The 20818-nt window shown below is 65.9% G+C and overlaps 2 protein-coding genes across 2 annotated transcripts; both read left to right on the top strand.

Annotated features, from left to right (window-relative positions):
- The first annotated feature begins 2093 nt into the window (after positions 1–2093).
- Positions 2094–15289, top strand: PLXNB3 (plexin B3). The gene is made up of 36 exons (XM_007957198.1): positions 2094–2190; positions 2753–2937; positions 4563–5597; positions 5803–5982; positions 6483–6611; positions 6693–6793; positions 7234–7366; positions 7523–7679; positions 7776–7884; positions 7970–8084; positions 8214–8339; positions 8453–8569; positions 8805–8898; positions 8975–9144; positions 9245–9396; positions 9610–9715; positions 10110–10240; positions 10397–10573; positions 10652–10853; positions 10935–11174; positions 11245–11406; positions 11491–11642; positions 11740–11840; positions 11917–12140; positions 12249–12427; positions 12615–12681; positions 12871–13198; positions 13300–13403; positions 13479–13554; positions 13805–13992; positions 14078–14238; positions 14454–14601; positions 14690–14754; positions 14831–14906; positions 14989–15063; positions 15185–15289. Exons 1-36 carry the CDS (start codon positions 2094–2096, stop codon positions 15287–15289), a joined length of 5967 nt encoding a protein of 1988 aa, XP_007955389.1.
- Positions 15290–16639: 1350 nt separating this feature from the next.
- SRPK3 (SRSF protein kinase 3) lies at positions 16640–20598 on the top strand. The gene is made up of 15 exons (XM_007957167.2): positions 16640–16692; positions 16759–16889; positions 17071–17179; positions 17291–17378; positions 17542–17629; positions 17971–18077; positions 18147–18312; positions 18421–18446; positions 18973–19102; positions 19188–19427; positions 19500–19600; positions 19929–20036; positions 20108–20177; positions 20250–20342; positions 20414–20598. Exons 1-15 carry the CDS (start codon positions 16640–16642, stop codon positions 20596–20598), a joined length of 1695 nt encoding a protein of 564 aa, XP_007955358.2.
- Positions 20599–20818: the final 220 nt, after the last annotated feature.

Below are 20818 nucleotides of genomic sequence, written 5' to 3'. Positions count from 1 at the left end.
GAGGAATGGATAACCAAACTGTGGTACATACACACAATGGAATACTATGCAATGCTAAAGAATAATGTAGAATCTGCAAAACACTGCATAACATGGATGAACTTGGAGGATGTTATGCTGAGTGAAATAAGTCGATCACAAAAGGACAAATATTGTATTAGTCAATTATTGTAAAAAGTCAAGGAAAGGTTTATACATGGAAGGAAATTTTCTTTGTTGGTTACCAGGGGTGGGAGGGGTGGGGAGGGAACACTGCAAAAATAAAAACGTAAAATAAAAATAAATGGTTGCAGCAGTATATTGACAGGGAATTTCCAGAAATGCAAGCTGAAATCAGAAGAGGACGTGGAGCGAGGGATATCATTGCTGATGTCACATGGCCCTTGGCTCAAAGCAAAGAATACCAGAAAGATGTTTGGTTGTGTTTTATTGACTACACAAAGCCATTCGACTGTGTAGATCATAAAATATTACAGATAACATTGAGAAGAAAGGCCGGAAGACTTAATTGTACTCCTGAGGAACCTGTACATAGACCAGGAGGCTGTCGTTCGAACCGAACAAGGGGACACTACATGGTTTAAAATCAAGAAGGAAGAATGTCAGGGTTGTATCTTTTCCCCACACTTACTCAATCTGTATGCTGAGTAAATAAACTGAGAAGCTGGACTATGTGAAGAAGAACGGGGCATCAGGATTGGAGGAAGACTCATTAACAACCTGCGGTGTGCAGACGACACAACCTGGCTTGCTGAGAGTGAGGATGACTTGAAGCTCGTACTGATGAAGATCAAAGACTACAGAAGGGTATCATGCTTGTTAAAGTGGAAAAGGGGAAGCCTTCAAGGAGATGCATTGACCCAGTGGCTGCAACGAAGGGCTCAGGTATAGCAAGGATCTGAGCTGGTGCAGGACCAGGCAGGGTTTCATCCCGGTCTGTTATGTATCAGGTGGCTAAGAGTCAGAGCCGACTCCAGGCACCAAACAACAACAGCCCGCCCCTTGGGGAAGGGGCTCTGCCTGCAGCTCTCTTGGCCCCTCGCCCACTACTGTAGCACCCCTGTTCACTGTCTCCTGTTGGTCCCTTCCCACTGAGATGGATGGCAGGAGAGCAGACCCAGGCCTGTCTGGTTAACCACTGGGTCCTCAGCAGCTACAGGTGACAGACTCTACAGCACGGTGGCAGTGACGTCACTAGGGGATTGCAAGTGGTGTGAAGCGGAGGAGTGACGCCAAAATGACTGTTCATAAAGTTTATGTGCAGGTTTCAGCGGGTCTCGGGCTCGGCCCCGCCCCCTCGCCACTCAGCCCACAGCCCCGGGCCCACCTCGGCAGGGAATCTATGGCCGTAGACGCTGTTCTCTGAGCACGAGCGACCCGCGGCTCCTCAAGTGCAGCTACATCTGAAGGGCCAGGTCCTCCCGAGGCTGTCTCCAGTCCAGGAGGCAGTCAGCTACACTGCAGCGGGGAGGGCGGTGAGCTGGACCCCGCCCTTCCGACCCTCTTCCTCAGGCGCTCACACCAACCCTAATGATGCCACTGCGCGGTGGTGTAAGGCGCGGGCCTAGGTTCCAATCCCACCTCTGTCCCCGAGAGCCAGGCGAGGCTTGCGACAGGTGGCTGTGGGCGTCCAGTAGGCGCTTCCGGGAAGGTTGGGAGAGGGCCCCGCCCCGCTCTCACCTGCGCGGCCCAGGCGCCCGCGGCCGGCCCTCGGCTGTGCCCGCCATGGCCGGCAGAGGGCAGCAGCGCCCTCCCTGCCCCGTCGGGCAAAGGGACGGGCGGGGAGGGGCCGGCCGGCCGGCTGGGCCCGGGACGAGTCGGGCTGCGCCATTGCACTGTGCGGAGGGAGGCAGAGGCTCCGCGAGGACAGCCCATCGCCGGCAGCTCCCCCTCGCCCGGCGGCCGCCCGCTCTCCCGCCCAGGTAGGCAGGAGCCCAGCTGCACGGGGCCAGGGGCCGCAGGGCGAAGAGTGTTGCAGGCGTGCTTGGGCCAGAAGGAAGCCTGGGGGTCGCGGGGTGGACCAGGCAGCTCAGGCCACGGCCCTGGGGCGGCCGTTCCAAGCCCTGCGATGGCACCTGGTGATGCCTGGGGGCATGTTGTCCGAGGGGGTGGTTCTAGAGCTGGGAGCCAGGTCTTCTGCCCCCAAATGGAAGCGGGCCAAGGCCGTGCCTGCCTGGGGCAGGGAGCAGGGTAAGGAGGCTTCCTGCCCGCCATGCCACCCAACCGGCTCAGCTAGGCGGCGGCAAGCCTGGATGTTGCCACCCGGCCCGGAAGCCTTTGGCAGCTGTGCACCAGGGGGGAGGCAGGGACCCAACCAGGGCACACTGTCCCCTGCATTGGCTCCACAACTCACGTCCCCAGTGCTGCTGACTTGTGCTGATGGTGCCCTGGGGCGTGGAGCAGGCAGTCAGCTGGGCCAGGCCCAGGCCCCTGACCGACGGTGCTTCCCTGGGGGACAGGTGGGTGAGGGTGGCCGGTTGATAGGTCCGAAGCTAAGGCCGGGTCTCGGTGGCCTTCTCGCCCTCCATACTGAGGGCTGTGTCCCAGACCCCTCTCTGGAGCATCTGTCCCGGCTAGCACTGCCCCCTGCCACCATGTTGTACCTGGCACGACTATGCCAGTCCCTGGGGGTGGGCTGGGGCTGGGGCGGGACATCCCAGTGGCTTGCTCTCTGGCTAGTCTTATCCTGGGTGGGGATGGGGGTGGGGAGGTCTCTGTGGGCTGTCTTTGTCACCATCTCCCCCACCCCCAGCCTGGACAGAGGCGCCCATTGAAGCCAGGATTGACATTGCAGCCAGGCACCAAGGCTACCATGGCCAAGGCTGGCATTTCGAGGGCTTGGCGCCTCTGGCCTTCCTGAAGGGGCTCTGTGGCCCATCCCGGCCCCTGGAAAGGGACAGGCGGCAGGCTGGCTTCCTGGCTGAGGGGGAGGGGCACGTCGGGTGTGCCAGGAGGTCACAGCGTCATTCCTCTGGCTGGAGGACACCCTAGTCCTTTTAGCCCCACATTCCAGCGGGTGTCTCCCTGGGGTGGGGAGTGACAGGGAGCCCCCTCCCCAGAAGACCAGATAACAGGCCCTTAGGTCTGGGAGTCGGGACAGAGAGGACATTGTTGGGGTGGAGGCAGGGCTGTCTTGGCCCCGGCCACCACTGACAAAGCTGCCAGCTGTGGCCGAGCCCAGTCGCCAGGCCCTCGGCCCCCAGCCGTCCTCCTCCCCCCGGCCCGGCGGGCATGAGGCCGGGCCTCTGTCTCCCTCCCACTCAGGGCCATACCCCCCACAGCCATCTTGTGCCCGGCACCACCGCCCTGGGGCAGCTGAACTGACAAGCTGTGCTTTCCGTGGCCCCGCACCGCCTGGGAGACTCCTTGGCTGTAGTGCTTCATGGCAGTAAGTGCTCATTCTCAAAGACGGCATAGGCTGGGGCCCAGGCCTTGAAGCCCCCCAGCGCCCCCTGGGCACAGACGCTGCGGGAGATAGCCCAGGCAAGCGGAAACACTGGGGGGACAGGGCCCAGGCCGCCCCTCTGCACAGTGCAGCTGACTGCCTCCTGGGCTAGGCCTTCCGTCTGTGTCCCTGAGATAAGAGGATGGGGCCTTCCCCAGGGTGGACAGGGACACAGACGGGGTGGCCACGGGTTGACTGGCATCCCTGCCGCCATGTGCCCACACCCCAGCTGCATGGTACCCTAGTCCAACTTCTGCCTGATTCTCTGCGGCTTTGCGTGTGGAGGGCACCCAGGGCCTGGGCCCCACTCAGGGCTGCGGGGAGGAGGGCACCCAGCAGGCCCGTAGGAGCCCCTCGGGGTCTGGGCTCCAGACTGGCTTCTTGCGGGGGTGCCTCCCCCCTCCTCCAGCTCCCTGTCTCTTCCCAGGCTCTTTCCCCTCTTCGCCCACTCCTCCTTGTCAACACTGCCACACCCAAGGCCTCTGGGACCTGCTCTTAGCCCCCACACCTCCCCCTGGGGGTCTTGGCTCTCTCCCAGCCAACACCCGCCTGGTCCTTTCCTTGCCACCGTCATGGCCAGTGTCCCACTCTCGGATGTGACCCTGTGGTGTCTCTCCTCTCTGCTGTCCCTCCTCCCCAGCAGGGTCCCCCCGTCTCTGCTGGGTGATGGTTCCTGTCCCCTTCTCTCTCACCTGGGCCATCCCAAGCCCTCGGCCTCCCTGCCTATCTCCCAGGCTGGCCCCTCCTCTGCCCGTGTTCGGCCTCCCTCCCCGCCCTGCCCTCTGTCCCTCAGAGCCCCTGTCCATGGCCTGTGACGTTTTAGGACCTGTCCCCTTGAGGTGCATGTGGAGTGGCTCTGCCCTTGTCTCTTGGTGCCCCTTTTACCCCTCTGCCTTCCTCCTTGCTCTCTGCCTGTCACCTCTGTCCTCTCTTTTCCCCTCTCCCTCCCCCTCTCTCTTCTTCCTCCCTGCCTTTTCCTCTGTCCTCTGCCCCCACCCCTCTCTGCACATCCCGGCCCTGGCTGGGTCTGGTCTCAGACCCTGCCTGTCTTGCCGCCCCACTGGGGAGTGGGGCCCTGACTGCCTCCTGCCAGGCCTCACTGCTGGCTCTCTCCCAGGCCCCCATGATGGCCCCCTGGCCTCCATTCTGTCTCCACGTCCTGCTGCTGTTGCTGCCAACACTACCCCTGACCCTGGCCCACCGATTCTCCGCACCCAACACCACCTTCAATCGCTTGGTGCTGGCGCCGGAGCCAGGCTCGCTGTATGTTGGGGCCGTGAACCGCCTCTTCCAGCTCAGCCCTGAGCTGCAGCTGGAGGCCATGGCTGTTACCGGCCCCGTCCTCGACAGCCCGGACTGCGTGCCCTTCCGCGATCCGGCCGAGTGCCCCCAGGCCCAGCTCACTGACAATGCCAACCAGCTGCTGCTCGTGAGCAGCCGGGCCCGGGAGCTGGTGGCCTGCGGGCAGGTGCGGCAGGGTGTGTGCGAGAAGCGGCGCCTCGGGGACGTGGCTGAGCTGCTGTACCAGGCCGAGGACCCTGGTGACGGGCAGTTTGTGGCCGCCAATGCTCCTGGAGTGGCCACGGTGGGCCTAGTGGTACCCATGCCAGGACGAGACCTTCTGCTGGTGGCCAGGGGCCTAGCGGGCAAGCTGTCTGGCGGGGTCCCTCCGCTGACCGTGCGCCAGCTAGCCGGGCCCCAGCCCTTCTCCAGCGAAGGCTTGGGCCGCCTCGTGGTGGGCGACTTGTCCGACTACAACAACAGCTACGTGGGCGCCTTTGCTGATGCCCGCTCCGCCTACTTCGTCTTCCGCCGCCGGGGGGCCCGGGCTCAGGCCGAGTACCGCTCCTACGTGGCCCGTGTGTGTCTGGGTGACACTAATCTCTACTCTTATGTGGAGGTGCCCCTGGCTTGCCGTGGCCAGGGCCTTGTCCAGGCTGCCTTCCTGGCCCCAGGCGCCCTGCTGGGGGCTTTTGCTGGCGGCCCAAGGGGCGCGAGGGCTGCGTTGTGCGCTTTTCCCTTGGTCCAGCTGGACAGGAGCATGGAGGCTGCCCGTCGGCTCTGCTACACGGCGGCCGGTCAGGGCCCCAGTGGCTCGGAGGAAGCCACCGTCGAGTATGGTGTGACGTCACGCTGTGTCACCTTGCCTCCTGTGAGTGCCTTTGCTCCCACCCTCTCAAGCTTCTGCTGGAAGGACCCCTTACCCCTTGTCAGCACCCCTACCCCCCACCCCAGATCTGTAGGTCTCAGTGTGGGTGGAGGCGGCAGCCCAGCCCACAAACATGACCATCACCCAGTGAGGAGACGCTGGCTGGTCTCCTGCCTCTCTTGCCCCAGTCGACCCTCCCGCCCCCCAGGACTCCCCGGAGTCGTACCCCTGTGGCGACGAACACACGCCCAGTCCCATTGCCGGCCGCCAGGCCGTGGAGGCCCAACCCCTGCTGCTGCTGGGGCAGCCTGTCAGCGCGATCACTGCCCTCCAGGAAGATGGGCACACAGTGGTTTTCCTGGGGGATACCCACGGCCAGCTGCATAAGGTGAGGGCCTGTTGGGGGAGGGCCCTGGCAGTCAGGGAAGCCCCCTGGGCTGCCCTCTGCCTTTTGGCCCGAGGCCCGCTGGCCAGTCTGAAGGCTGCAAAACATAGTGACAGCTGGCCCTCTGCCACCTCCTGCGCTGGCTCCCAGACGCTGTCCCGTGGCAGCCCTGCCTTCAGCAACAGAACCAGCCTGCGGGGCTGGGGGGGGGGGCGGGGAGCGGGGGGCCAGGGCCTGGCTCTCAGAGCGCCTGGCACATGGCGGAAGCTACCTGGGGAGGGTGTCCCAGGCCTGGTGCTGGTGGCTGGACCCTCAGTGACATGAATGGTCTCCCTAATCACATGGCAAGAGAAGTGGGTGCTGGGTGGACCGGGTGCTGCCCAGGAGTCCTGTGGATTGGACAGGTCTGTCCCTGCCAACGAGCCCCACCCTGGCAAGCTGGCTGGCCTAGGGCATCAGCCCGTGGCCCGGCCCAGCCCTCGCCTCCTGCGCCCCCCCCCCAGGTCTTTCTCAATGGCTCCCAGGGCCAGGTGTATGACTCTCAGCAAGTGGGGCCCCCGGGCTCGGCCATCAGCCCTGACCTACTGGTGGGTGGCAACGGCAGCCACCTCTACGTCCTGACTGCCCAGCAGGTAGGAGCTGTTGGGGGCAGGGGCTGGACACACATGGTCCAGGGTGCCACCCCACAGCCTCTCACCCTGCTGCCCATGCAGGTGGACCGGGTGCCCGTGGCCACCTGCCCCCAGTTTCCGGACTGCACCAGCTGCCTGCAGGCCCGAGACCCACTCTGTGGCTGGTGTGTCCTCCAGGGCAGGTGAGCACCGCCCTGGCCGGGGCTGAGCCTGGAGGCAGCTGAGGCTGGCTGAAAGATGTGGTGTCATCACTGTGCTCCCCTTCCCGCCCTGTCCCATGGGCCAGCACCCTCTTCTTGCCTTGCCTGACCCGCACCCATCTCCTTCCCCAGCCCCACCCCAGGCCTCCGTCCCTTCTTCTGGGGTCCCAGTCCTCCCCAGCCCGTTCCACACAGCAGACACTGGACCCTGTCTCCAACCATCCACTGCAGTGGCCTTCCCTCTCACTCCAAGTCAAGGCCAAAGCTAGCACCTTGACCATGAAACGCCCCCTTCCTCAGTGATGGTTGCCTTCATGCCCCCCTGCTCACTATCCTCCGGCTAGGCCATCTGTGTGGGCTGAGTGATGAAGGCTGGAGGTCCCTGAGACCCCACAGTGACCCAAGGGGCCCCTGCTCACCAGGTGTACCCGGAAGGGCCAGTGTGAGCGGGCAGCCCAACTGAACCAGTGGCTGTGGAGCTATGGGGAGGGCGACTGCTGCCCGCACATCCAGGCCCTGCTGCCGGCCCAGCACCCCCGCCAGGAGCAGGGCCAGGTATGACATGGCCAGGCTGGGGCCCTGGGCTGTGGGGAGACACGTTGCTTGGCGCCGCCTGCCCCGCCTGCTCTGCTTCCGCCCCCAGCACAGGTACAGCCCGCCCTTCTGAGCCCGGAAGGCCCCCTGCCCTGCTTCTCTCCTGCTCGGCTGCAGGTCACCCTCTCTCTTCCTTGGCTGCCTGCCTTGGCCCTGGACGAGTACTTCCACTGTGCCTTTGGAGACTATGACAGCTTGGCTCACGTGGAAGGACCCCATGTGACCTGTGTCACCCCTCCCCATGACCAAGTGCCCCCTAACCCTCCAGGCACAGGTAAGGGTCCCAGCGGGCAGGGCAGGGGGCCTAGGTGGGAGCTGGAGGAGGCAGCAGGCCCTCTGGCCCCCCCCTGCCACCACTTTCCCCTCCCAGACCACGTCACCCTGCTGCTGGCCCTGATGTTCGAGGACGTGGTGGTGGCTGCGGCCAACTTCTCCTTCTACGACTGCAGTGCCATCCAGGCCTTGGATGTGGCTGCCCCGTGAGTTGCTGGGCATGGCTCCTGCCGGGTGCAGGCCCAGGGCCCCAACGTGCCCAGCCTGAGCCGCCTCCCTGCCCCCCCCCAGGTGCCAAGCCTGCGTGGGCAGCCTCTGGCAGTGCCACTGGTGTCCCCAGAGCGGCCAGTGTGTGTCTGGGGGGCACTGTCCTGAGGGTGAGAGGATCATCTACAGCGCCCAGGAGGTGGGTGGGGCCACCAGGCTGGGGCCTCCCCTTTCCCCCCTAGGCACCCAAGGTGAAGGCAGGTTGCTCCGCCCCACACCCTGGCCAGAGGCTCCTTGAGTCCTGAAGGGCTACGTCTCGTTTCTGCAGGTGGACATCCAGGAGCGGGGCCCAGAGGCTTGCCCCAAGGTCGTGGGCCTAGCAGGTCCCGTCCTGGTGCCTGTGGGCTGGGAGAGCCACTTGGTGCTACGCGTGCGGAACCTGCAGCATTTCCGAGTGCGTGCCTGTGTGTGTGTGTGTGTGTGTGTTGGGGGGCAGGAGGATGGGGGCATGGGGATGGAGCAGGTGGGCGTTCGGGTGTATGGGCCCCTGACCATGTCCTGCCCTAGGGCCTGACTGCCTCCTACAACTGCTGGCTGGAGCTGCCAGGAGAGCTTAGGAGGCTGCCTGCCTCCCTGGAGGAGGTGACTGCGGATGGGAGTCTCATCCACTGCCAGAGCCAGCAGGTGGGCAGCTACTCGGTCACTCCCCCCACCTGCCCCGGGTCCCCAAGTCCTCATAGCATCTTCCGTTCTTCCTGGCTACAGATTGAGCCCCTCATCTCATCGTCAGCTCTATGCCAGACCCCCACCTTTGCCCTGGGCCCTGGACAACTGTGCCCATTCTGGGGGAGACCTGGAGGCGGCAGGGGTCGGGGCGCCCTGATTGGGCCCGGGGCCTGACCCACACCTCCGCCCACAGTTTCACCCCTCGGCCTCCCAGCGGGAGCTGCAGGTGCCCATCTACGTCACCCGAGGCCAGGCCCAGCGCCTGGACAATGCAGACCCTCTTTATGGTGAGCTGGGGGCAGGGGGGGCAGGCTGGGCCTGCGGCCGAGGGGTAGGGGCTCAGCACTGCCTCCCCTTCCCCAGTGACCCTGTATGATTGTGCCATGGGCCACCCCGACTGTAGCCGCTGCCAGGCAGCCAATAGGAGCCTGGGCTGCCTGTGGTGTGGCCACAGCCAGCCAGCCTGTCGCTACGGGCCCCTGTGCCCACCCGGGGCCACCCAGCAGCTCTGCCCCAAGCCCCTCATCTTCTCGGTGAGTCCCCCCAAGCCCCTTCCTCCCTCACGCACCCCTGACTTTCCCAGCCTCACCTGCCCCGGGTCCCCAAGTCCTCACAGCATCTTCCTGGCTACAGATTGAGCCCCACACCGGCCCCCCAGAGGGAGGCCTGGCCCTCACCATCCTGGGCTCCGACCTGGGCCGGGACTTTGCTGACGTCTGGGATGCTGTGAGCGTGGCCGGCCGGCCCTGCAGGCCTGACCCAGCTCGCTACCAGATCTCCACCCGGTGAGGCACCAGGGTGGGCAAGGGCAGGAAGGGCCTGCCCACCCCAGGAGCAAAGAGCCTCGCAACCGAGAAGTGTGGGGTCCCAGTTCAGAAGGGGGAGGAGCTGGCGGGGGAAGTGGGGGCTGGCTGCCTGTGGCCCTGGACAGGCGAGGGCCCAGCCCACGGGAGTCAGTTCTCTCTGTGGCAGGGGCTGCATTCTGGTCTTCACTTCAGGATCATCTGTGTGACGTCTCCTGCCCCTAATGGCACGACAGGGCCAGTCCAAGTGGCCATTAAGAGTCGCCCACCAGGCATCTCTACCCAGCACTTCACTTACCAGGTCGGGGCCCCGTGGGGCTGGTCCACACGCAAGGGGGCGGGATGGTCAGGAGGGGCAGGCCCCTCGGTGGTCACTGTGAACCTGACCCGTGGTAGCAGGCCACTGGCTGTGTGTCTGGGAGGGGTGGTGGGATATGGGGGGCTCCAGGCAGAAGCACTAGGGGCAGCATCAGGGGCTTAGCATCAGGAGGTCTGCTTGGTGACAGCAAAGAGACAGTTGGGGTGGGTGGCCAGGGGAAGGTCATCGTGAAGAGGAAGACTTGGGGAAGCCAGACACAGTGCTCTGGTCGGCTGTGGACCAGCGAACAGCATAGAGGAGTGCAGCCCGGGGGTCACGGGGACGTTAGGTACCAGGTTGGACTGCCAGGCCTCCCCCAGCCCACCCTGTTCCCCAGGACCCTATCCTGCTGAGCCTGAGCCCCCGGTGGGGCCCCCAGGCAGGGGGCACCCAGCTCACCATCCGTGGACGGCATCTCCGGACAGGGGGCAATGTCAGCGCCTTTGTGGGGGGCCAGCCCTGCCCCATGTGAGTACCTGTGGGCCTCAGGGTCCTGAGGGCTCCCTTCCAAGTTGCAGAGTGGCTGCAGCTGACCCCATCGGTTTCCTTGAAGAAGGCAGAGGGGCTCAGGTGGGGCCAGTGTTGGGCCACAGCCCAAGAGAACATCCCTCTCCTGCCCCGCAGCCAGGGGCCCGTGTGCCCTGAGGCCATCACGTGCCGCACCATGCCCCAGCCAGCCTTAGGGAAAGCAGCTGTCCGAGTGGTCTTTGGCCAGGCCCAGCGCACACTGCCATCCAGCCCATTCCTGTACACAGCCAACCCCCAGCTGCTGGCGGCGGAGCCCAGTGTCAGCTTCCGGGGGTGAGGACCTGGGCTGCTGCAGGCGGAGGCTGGGGTACCCCCTTCCGCTGCCACCTTCTGACTGCCATCCTGGTGCAGGGGCGGGCGGCTGATCCGTGTCAGGGGCTCGGGCCTGGACGTGGTGCAGCGACCCCTGCTGTCAGTGTGGCTGGAGGCTGAGGGCCAGGCAGGGGACGTGCCGGCCTGGCCAGAGCCCCAGCCTCTGGAGCCAAGGCGGAGCTGTGGGGCCCCAGCTGCAGACCCCCAGGCTTGTGTCCAGCTCGGGGGCGGCTTGCTGCAGGTGAGCCCCCACCACCAGTGCGGCGGGGGAGGTCAGCGGGTGCCAGCTGACCCCTGTGCCCGCCCCGACCGCCTCTCACAGTGCTCCACGGCCTGCTCAGTTAACTCGTCCAGCCTCCTTGTGTGCCCGAGCCCTGCTGTGCCCGATGGCACCCGCCCCCACCGGGTCTTCTTCACCCTGGACAACCTGCACGTGGACTTCACCAGAGCCAGCGGGGGCCAAGCTTTCCTCTACCAGCCCAACCCCCGCCTGGCGCCCCTCAGCCGTGAGAGCCCCACCCGGCCCTACCGTCTCAAGCCAGGCAACGTGCTGGACGTGGAGGTGAGGGGCGCTGCTCGGGCCTTGGGTGGGAGAGGTGGAGCCCTGCTCAGGCCCGCGCTCTGTCCTCCAGGGTGAGGGCCTCAATCTGGGCATCAGCAAGGAGGAGGTGCGCGTGCTCATCGGGGATGCCGAGTGCCTGGTGAAGACACTCACCCTCACACACCTGTACTGCGAGCCGCCGCCGCGGGCCCCGCGGCCCCACAACGGCTCCGGCAGCCTGCCCCAGTTCGTGGTGAGGCCGCGTGGTGGGGGGCCGGCGGCGGGCGGCAGGTACCTGCGGCCCGAGCTCACGGCCGCCCGCCCGCCCCCCCCGCAGGTGCACATGGGCAATGTACGGCTGCCACTAGGCCCCGTGCAGTACGAAGCGGAGCCCGCGCTGGCCGCCTTCCCCACGGAGGCCCAGGTGGGCCTGGGGCTGGGTGCCGTCCTGCTGACTGGTGCCGTGCTCGTGCTCACCCTCAAGTACAGGTGAGGCGCCGGGCCCAGCCCGCGCTCCCTCAGCCTCCCTCCGCCAGGTGGGGAGGGCAGCCTGCGGGCTGGGCTGACCCCAGGCCCTGGGCTCCAGGCACAAGAGCAGGCAGGCTCTGCGGGATTACCGGAAGGTGCTGCTGCAGCTGGAGACCCTGGAGATCGGCGTGGGCGACCAGTGCCGCAAGGAGTTCACAGGTGCGCGCGCGCGCGCGCGGGGGGCCAGGGCAGGGCCCGGCCTGGCCTGGCCCCCCTCACCTGCGCCCGCCCACAGACCTGATGACCGAGATGACGGACCTCAGCAGCGACCTGGAGGCCAGCGGGATCCCCTTCCTAGACTACCACACCTACGCCGAGCGCGTCTTCTTCCCGGGCCACGGCGGCTGCCGGCTCCAGCCCACTCCCGACGGGCCCGAGGAGGGGGGCCTCAGTGCCACCGTGCGCCAGGGCCTCACGCAGCTGTCTCACCTGCTGAACAGCAAGCTCTTCCTCCTCACGGTGAGGGCCGCCCGGGCTCGGGGCCCTGGCAGGGCTGGGATGGAAGTGAGGGCCCGGGCAGGCGGGCGGCATGGGACTGCCCCAAGTGAGCACTGGCCCCCCGCCCAGCTCATCCGCACGCTGGAGGAACAGCCGAGCTTCTCCCAGCGCGACCGCTGCCACGTGGCCTCCCTGCTGTCCCTGGCGCTACACAGCAAGCTGGAGTACCTGACCGACATCCTCTGGACCCTGCTGGGTGACCTGGCTGCCCATTACGTGGCTAAGAACCCCAAGCTCATGCTTCGGAGGTGGGCCCTGGGGTGGGCGGGCCAGGGACCACAGGAGGCAGACTCCAAGGGAAGCCTCTGAGTGCCAGAGGGGCGGGGACTCCCAGGAAGGGGCTCTTGGTACTGGCGAAACTGTGGTGGGTGGGGTGGCCCGGGGGAGGGGCAGGGCAGGCTTGCGGGCCCCTGAGCTGGGGCCTGCTCCCTGCAGGACGGAGAGCATGGTGGAGAAACTGCTCACGAACTGGCTGTCCATCTGTCTGTACTCCTTCCTGAGGGTGAGAGGCACTGCCCACCTGCAGCCGTCCTCATTCCCAGGCTGCCTCAGGGTCACGGGGAGGGCAGTGTGATGGCGTGTGTGGGAGAGGAAGGGCTGGAACCCTGAATGGGGCCAGAGGTGAGGGCAGGCGGCTCAGGGCAGGAACCGAGCCGCCTCGTGCCCATCACACCTGTCTCGGTGGTCACAGGAGGTGGCTGGCGAGCCACTGTACGTGCTCTTCCGGGCCATCAAGTACCAGGTGGACAAGGGCCCCGTGGACGCTGTGACGGGCAAGGCCAAGTGCACCTTGAACGACAGCCGCCTGCTCCGGGAGGACGTGGAGTTCCGGCCCCTGACGCTCATGGTGTTGGTGGGCCCAGGGTCTGGCGGGGTGGCCGGCACTGGTGTGGAGCAGTGGGTGCCAGCCCGGGTGCTCGACACCGACACCATCACCCAGGTCAAGGAGAAGGTGCTAGACCAGGTCTACAAAGGCACCCCCTTCTCCCAGAGGCCCTCCGTACACGCCCTAGACCTTGGTGAGTGCCCACCCATCTGGGCCCTTCCCATCTTGCCAAGAACGAGGAAGTCTGCGAACAGGCTGGGGCTGACTGGTTTCCCTGCATCCCCCTCACCCCAGAGTGGCGCTCGGGCATGGCTGGTCACCTCACCCTGTCTGATGAGGACCTGACCTCGGTGACCCAGAGTCACTGGAAGAGACTCAACACCCTGCAGCACTACAAGGTGAGGGTTATGGTCCGGCCCTGCCCCGGGGCTCCACCAGCGATGACGCCTGAGCCTCTGCTCCCTCCCCGCCAGGTCCCGGATGGAGCAACGGTGGGCCTTATCCCCCACCACACAGGGGCTGTGGCCCAGAGCTGCCCATCGGGGGATAGTGAGTGCCTCAGCCAACCCCACTGTCCCTGAGACCACCACGCTTCCCGGAGAGGCTAGGCCTTACCTGGGCTCCCCAACCTTGCCCAAGGGAAGTGAGGGCCAAAGCCCAGGGTACCAGGCCAAAGCAGGAGGGAGCACCCCTCCAGCCGTCCATCTTCCTCTCCCCACTACCCTCTTTTGTTCCCCCACTGGGTGAGCGGGCCAGGCGTCCCAGGCCAACAGAATTAGGCCAGTCCTGGTGCCCTCAGATACGCCCATGCTGGAGGCTGGTGAGGATGACGAGGAGGGCAGACCCCGCCTCTGGCACCTGGTGAAGGCCACCGAGGAGCCAGAAGGGACCAAGCCAAGGCGCAGCAGCCTGCGGGAGCGAGAGCGCGAGCGCGCCCGGGCCAAGGCCATTCCGGAAATCTACCTCACCCGCCTGCTCTCCATGAAGGTCGGGGGCTGGGGTGGCAGGTGGGGGTTCTGGTGAGCTGGTGCTAGCCCGGCGCATGCACCTGACGGCCCCACCTGCCTTGCAGGGCACACTGCAGAAGTTTGTGGATGACATGTTCCAGGCCATCCTAAGCGTGAACCGCCCCGTGCCCATAGCTGTCCGGTACCTATTCGACTTCCTGGATGAGCTGGCGGAAAAGCATGGCATTCAGGACCCTGAGACCCTGTACATCTGGAAGACCAACAGGTGCCCCTCTTGCTGCGGGGAGCCCCCCCCCCGGGGGGGGCCAACAGACCAGGCCTTGCCCCACCCTGCCTCGATTTCACCCTCCTCCATGGACTCTTGGGAGGATCTGGGGCCCACATCCCCCAGGCACAAGGACAGCTCCCTACGGGAACGTGGGCCGGGCTCTGGTGGCGGCAGGCACTGCCCTCGGACCCACGTCTGGCCTCTGTCTCCAGTCTGCTGCTGCGGTTCTGGGTGAACACCCTGAAGAACCCCCAGCTCATCTTTGATGTGCGGGTGTCGGATAACGTGGACGCCGTCCTGGCCGTCCTCGCCCAAACCTTCATCGACTCCTGCACCCTCTCCGAGCACAAAGTGGGCCGGGTGAGGGGCCCTGGAGCCCTGGGGCTGCAGGGGGCGGGGCCAGGAGGCCTGGGGCGGGGCTCACACGACGCCTTCCCCTCTGGACCAGGATTCCCCCGTCAACAAACTGCTCTACGCCCGGGAGATCCCCCGATACAAGCAGATGGTGGAGAAGTAGGTGTCCTGCTGGCAGCTAAGGGCTGGGGGGAGGGCAGGCCTGGCCCACCCCTAACTCCATCCTCTCCCCCAGATACTACAGGGACATTCGCCAGAGCTCCCCTGCCAGCTACCAGGACATGAACTCAGCCCTGGCTGAGCTCTCAGGGGTGAGGGGCAGCCCGGCACGAGGGTGAAGGGGGGCACACAGGGTGCAGGCCGGAGCCTCACCCCCACCCTGTGCTCCCCTAGCGCTCTGCCTCTGCCCCTCACTGCCTGGAGGCCCTGCGGGAGCTCTACAAACACATCCACAGGTATTACGACCAGGTAAGGCCCGGGCCGCCCTGGAGTGGAGGGGCCCCCACCTGAGCTTCAGGCACGGACCCGGGAGCTGAAGCAGGGCCGGGAAGGCCTGGGCCTCAGGCGGGCCCCCTCCCCTCCCGGGCAGATCGTCAGCGCCCTGGAGGAGGACCCCGTGGGCCAGAAGATGCAGCTGGCCTGCCGACTGCAGCACATCGCCGCCCTGGTGGAGAACAAAGTGACTCACCTGTGAGCTCCATGGGCCTGGGGAGCAGCCAGCAGGAACCCCATCGCAGCGCCTTAGCACCCCTGGGTCCAGCCAGGGCCCACGGAGGGGCTGGCCCAGCACGTGGGGTGGGGTGCCCGCCAGGCCCTGCGCCCGGCAGCAGCCCTGCGCCAGCTCCCCGCCCGCTGGGGCTCGTGTCTGATTTACAGCCATCTCTCTCCTGCTGACCCCCCGCCGCGTCCTGTGTATTTATTTGCTCGCTGGAGAATTACATCTACAAATAAAACAGAAACATGTCTTTCTAGAAAAAGCCCAGCTTTCTCCCGCAAGTCGGCTCCATGTCGTGAGGACTGCCTTCCCGGGTCTGGGACACTCTTGTCACCACGGTGTGGCTCCTGCCACCCAAGGGAAAGAGAGGGGCACGGGACTGAGGGACACCCACGGTCAAAGCCAGGGCCCCTCCGCTTCACCCTGAGCCCCAGTGGCCTGCACGCTTGCCACTGCCCCTCCCCTCCCAGCCTAAACAGCTTGAATCATCCAAGGCCGAGGTGCCTGTAGTCCCCTACGTGCCCCAGCCACACCACGCCATGGTCAGGTGAGGGGTGGTGACAGATCTGGGGGCCCCGTTCCTCCCCAAGGTCCCAGGTTCCACAGGGCTCTAGAGGTCACGGGCCAGCGCCTGGGCTCAGCCACCTTGTGGGCTGCGCTTGCTCCCTCTGAAGGCAGGGCTGGAGTGGCAGGCTCGCTGGGGGCCTCTGCAAAGGGTGGCGGGACGGTGAGGGGCCGGGCTCAGATCTGGGCCGCTTACTGGGGACTTCTGGCCTTGGGCCGGCAGGAGCCCCACCAGCACCACAGATGAATGGGGCAGATGTGGGGCGGGAAAGGCGGGAAGCAGCCCAGCGCGCAGGGCAGGAGCTCCCGATGGGAGTGGGAGGGGCCGAGCACAGGCGGAGAATCTGCCCTGTGAGCGCGCAGCGCCAGCAGCCATGGGGGCCTAATGGCTGCTGCGGTCACACGTGGGGCTCCGCCTGGGGCTCCGTCTTCGTAGCGTGTCCACTTGGTGGCCCCGAGGGTGGTACTGGAGACTAAGGGCCCAGCCACCGTTCCCCAAGCAGGTAGCACAGGGGCTCAGTCTCTGGGCCGGGCCGTGGCATGTCCCTGCGTGGGGCTAGGCTCAGGGGGTGCCGCCAGTGTCTCCAGCCAGTGTCGCGCCGCCCCCTCCCCGCGCCCGCCTGCATACCTTGCCTGCAGCCGAGCAGCTGGGAGGCTATTTATAAAGGCGGGTGAGATCAGCAGCCGAGGCTATAAATGCAGGGGCCGAGGCTGGGCCCCACAGGAGCAGCCGCCCCGGGGCGCCGGAGCTGCAGGCCTGGCGGGATGAGCGCCAGCGCAGGCGGCGGCGAGGACAGCGGCGGCAGCAGCAGCAGCAGGTAGGGCCCGGCCTGGCACCTTGGGGCCCTGGGCACTTCTCTGAGCTCACTGTCACCCGCCCCCAGCTCACAGGCCTCCTGTGGGCCTGAATCCTCGGGTTCCGAGTTGGCCCTGACCGGGCCAGTGCCAAGAATGCTGCAGGGGCTTCTGGGCTCTGACGACGAGGAGCAGGAAGACCCCAAGGACTACTGCAAGGGTGAGGCCTGGGCTGGCCCCAAGGCAGCCTCTGCCGGGCTGGGACCGCCTCTGGGAGCAAGCGGGTGCGCCCAGACGGGGAGGCCCGGACTGGGCCCGAGGGGTCAGAGGGCCAGCAGGGGGCTCCCTGGAGGCTGGGGAGGTGGAGCAGGCCCACCGTGATCTCTGGGTTCCCTCACCAGGCGGCTACTACCCAGTCAAGATCGGTGACTTGTTCAATGGGCGGTACCACGTGGTGCGCAAGCTGGGCTGGGGCCACTTCTCCACCGTTTGGCTCTGCTGGGACATCCAGTGAGTGGCCCATGGGCCTCCCTGCCCCCTGCGTGCCAGCCTCACTCAGGGCCACCCGGCTGCCCCCCGCTGAGCTGGCCAGGGCCACAGCCGGCACGGGTCTTGTTGCAGGCGCAAGCGGTTCGTGGCCCTGAAAGTGGTGAAGAGCGCCGGGCATTACACAGAGACAGCTGTGGATGAGATCAAGCTCCTCAAATGCGTGAGGCCCCGCCTCCTGCAGCTGTTGGCCAGGCGGGCGGGTGGGCAGGCGGGACACTCTGGAGGCAGGGGGCGGAGGGGTTGGTGTGGCCCACTTCTGTGGACAGCGGCAGAGGTGTCACAGGGGGGCTGGCGCCACTGTGACCCTGTGGCATCTGCTCCAGGTGCGGGACAGTGACCCCAGTGACCCCAAAAGAGAGACCATTGTTCAGCTTCTTGACGATTTCAGGATCTCGGGGGTTAATGGTGTCCGTATCCTTTGTGGCTGTGAAGGGGCCAGCTCGTTCCTTCCCAGCTTCCCGGCCCTCTGCTGACCTGTGTGATGGGCACATCCCCCCAGGGGTGCTCGTCTACGGAACTGGGGTGGGAGGGGGGTTGCCTTGGGGGCTGTTCCTCCAGCGCTCGCTTTCTCTAGGATGGCCACAGAATCTGTACCGTCCAAACTGGCACGCTTCTGCAAGTGACAGGGAACACTATAAATAATCGTGCTGGGTGATGGGGGCCACCGGGACTGCCTGGGGCAAACGGGCCTGCCTGCTCACCCTGCCGCCCTGCCCTTGCTCGCCGCCGCCGCCCTTCACTCAAACGGCCAGATGTGTGTATGGTGCTCGAGGTCCTGGGCCACCAGCTGCTCAAGTGGATCATCAAGTCCAACTACCAGGGCCTGCCTGTGCCCTGCGTTAAAAGCATCGTGAGGCAGGTGAGCGATGCCCACCGGGCCCAGGCCCAGCGTGGCCAGCTGGGGAAGCTCAGGGCTGGCTCTCACCAGGTGCTGAGCGGCCTAGACTACCTCCACACCAAGTGCAAGATCATTCACACGGACATCAAGCCCGAGAATATTCTGCTGTGCGTGGGGGATGCCTACATCCGGCGCCTGGCTGCCGAAGCCACAGAGTGGCAGCAGTCGGGGGGCCCGCCCCCCTCTCGCTCCACAGGTACCACGAGCTTGGCAGCTTGGCAGGCTGGGCGGGGCTGGGCGGCCTCAGCCCTCCTGAGTATGTTTCTTTCCCTCCCCATCTGTCCGCCGGTCTCTTGGCCTCCAGTCAGCACTGCCCCCCAAGAGGTCCTGGTAAGTTGGGGTGCCCTCGTCCTGGGCTGCATCTCCCCGTCTTCAAGGCTTGCTTCCTCCCCATCCCCATGTCCACAGTAGCACATCTGAAAGGCTGGGTGGCCTGGATGAACGTGACACACACGTAGGGAGGTGCCCCATGCCCCAAGCTGCCTCAGTGGCAGGCCTCAGGGCCTCACCAACCAACAGCACAGCCCTGGGTGCTGGCTGAGCCGCTGCCCCAGGGTGGACGAACGTCCCCTCCTCCGGGTGGCAGGTGAGGGACCGGGTTTGGGAGCAGGAGCAGGAACAAGGAAGGGGCTGCGAGGAGGAGACAGGGAGTATGCAGTGTGGCACCTAACTGCTGGGGACAGAAGGCAGTGACGACAGACAGTGTGAGGCAGGCAGGTGGGCGACAGTGGGCTGGACTATGAGGCCCCAGGGCCCGGAGACCTGCTCCCTCACGAGCACGTGCAGGCCCGGGGCACAGGTCTTGGCGGGCCGGGGCGAGCCCCAGGGCCTTCCCGCGAGTGCCACTCTGCTGCAGCCGGGAAAGCTGTCCAAGAACAAGAGGAAGAAGCTGCGGCGCAAGCAGAAGCAGCAGAAGCGGCTGCTGGAGGAGCGGCTGCGGGACCTGCAGAGGCTGGAGGCCATGGAGGCCGCGGCCCAGGCCGAGGGTGAGGGCACCACCAGGCGGCGGGTGGTGGGGCATGGGCCGTGGGGCAAGTCGGCGCCCCAACCGGCTCCCTCCCATGTGCCCAGACGCCAGCTCGAGACTGGAAGGGGGCAGCGGCTCTACCTCTTCTTCTGGCTGCCACCCTGGGGGGGCCGGGGCAGGCCCTTCGCCAGCCTCCTCATCGCCGGCCCTGGGAGGAGGACGCAGCCTCAGTCCCAGCTCGCAGACGTCCGGCTTCTCAGGCTCGCTTCTCTCTGCCACCTCCTGCTCCATCCTCTCGGGGTCTTCCAATCAGCGGGAGACCGGGGGCCTCCTCTCTCCTAGCGGTAAGTGGGCCAGGGATGCGGGCTGGCCGCGGGCTGGGGTGGGCTGCTCACTCTGGGCTCTCCCGTTCCCAGTGCCTTTCGGTGCCTCAAGCCTCCTGGTGAACCCCCTGGAGCCCCAAAATGCGGATGAGATCAAGATCAAGATCGCAGATCTGGGCAACGCCTGCTGGGTGGTATGAGGGCCGGGAGCCCAGCAGGGCAAGGCGCCTTGGCTGGGAGGGGCCGGTGTTCTCCAGGTGCCCTGACGGGAGGGGAGCCGTGGCCCTGACTTGGGGCCTGTAGCGTACACCGTTCATCTGTTTAGTTGCGGGCTCCTTCGCCAATCTACTCCACCAGTGCAGTGCCAAGTGGCCACCACCACCCTGAGACTTGGGTCACCGGCTCAGTCCCTCGGACACGCGGGGACCCATGGCTCAGCCAAGCCCCAGCTGGCCTCTCTGGGCTCCGGGGAAGCCACGGCTAGGCTGGGCAGGCTTCTCCCAGGGCTCTCCTTGCCTGCAGCACAAGCACTTCACCGAGGACATCCAGACGCGGCAGTACCGAGCTGTGGAGGTGCTGATCGGCGCCGAGTACGGGCCCCCGGCCGACATCTGGAGCACAGCCTGCATGGTAGAGGGGGGGCAGGGCAGGGGGGGCTCGTGGGGTGGGGGCCTGTGGCGGCCTCACCTTCTCCGTTTCAGGCCTTTGAGCTGGCCACCGGCGACTACCTGTTTGAGCCCCACTCTGGGGAAGACTACAGTCGGGACGAAGGTAGGTGAGGCAGGCCTGGGGCTGCCCTCAGGGCCCCCTGGCGGCTGCCCACCGTCCCCCTCTGTGCCACAGACCACATCGCCCACATCGTGGAGCTCCTGGGAGACATCCCCCCGGTGTTCGCCCTGTCGGGCCGCTACTCGCGAGAGTTCTTCAACCGCAGAGGTGGGGCCGGGGACGCAGGGCCGGGGGCCAGGGCCCGGCCCGGGCAGAGAATGATACGGCGCCTCCCCCAGGACAGCTGCGGCATATCCACAACCTGAAGCACTGGGGCCTCTACGAGGTGCTCATGGAGAAGTACGAGTGGCCCTTAGAGCAGGCGACACAGTTCAGTGCCTTCCTGTTGCCCATGATGGAGTACATCCCAGAGAAGCGGGCCAGCGCCGCCGACTGCCTGCAGCACCCCTGGCTCAACCCCTAGCCCCACTGCGCACCGGCCCTCGGGCCTCCGGCTCACCCCAGCTCCAGTGCCTTGAGGCAAGCAGGGTGTCCCTGCCGCCCACGGGAGCAGCCTCCCCACCCCCGCTGGTGGTGAGCCCGTCACTGCCCTGTGCGCAGGGTCTGCTCTGTCCCCGGTCCTCACAGCACGGTCCTCTGATGGGAAGCAGCACGGGTCTTTTCTTAATAAAGTTGGAACTGCA

Source organism: Orycteropus afer, unplaced genomic scaffold (assembly GCF_000298275.1).
Source record: "Orycteropus afer afer isolate SDZICR_OR568_19922 unplaced genomic scaffold, OryAfe1.0 scaffold00713, whole genome shotgun sequence".
NCBI classification, from domain to species: domain Eukaryota; kingdom Metazoa; phylum Chordata; class Mammalia; order Tubulidentata; family Orycteropodidae; genus Orycteropus; species Orycteropus afer.
This window is presented reverse-complemented; position numbering and strand designations above follow the sequence as displayed.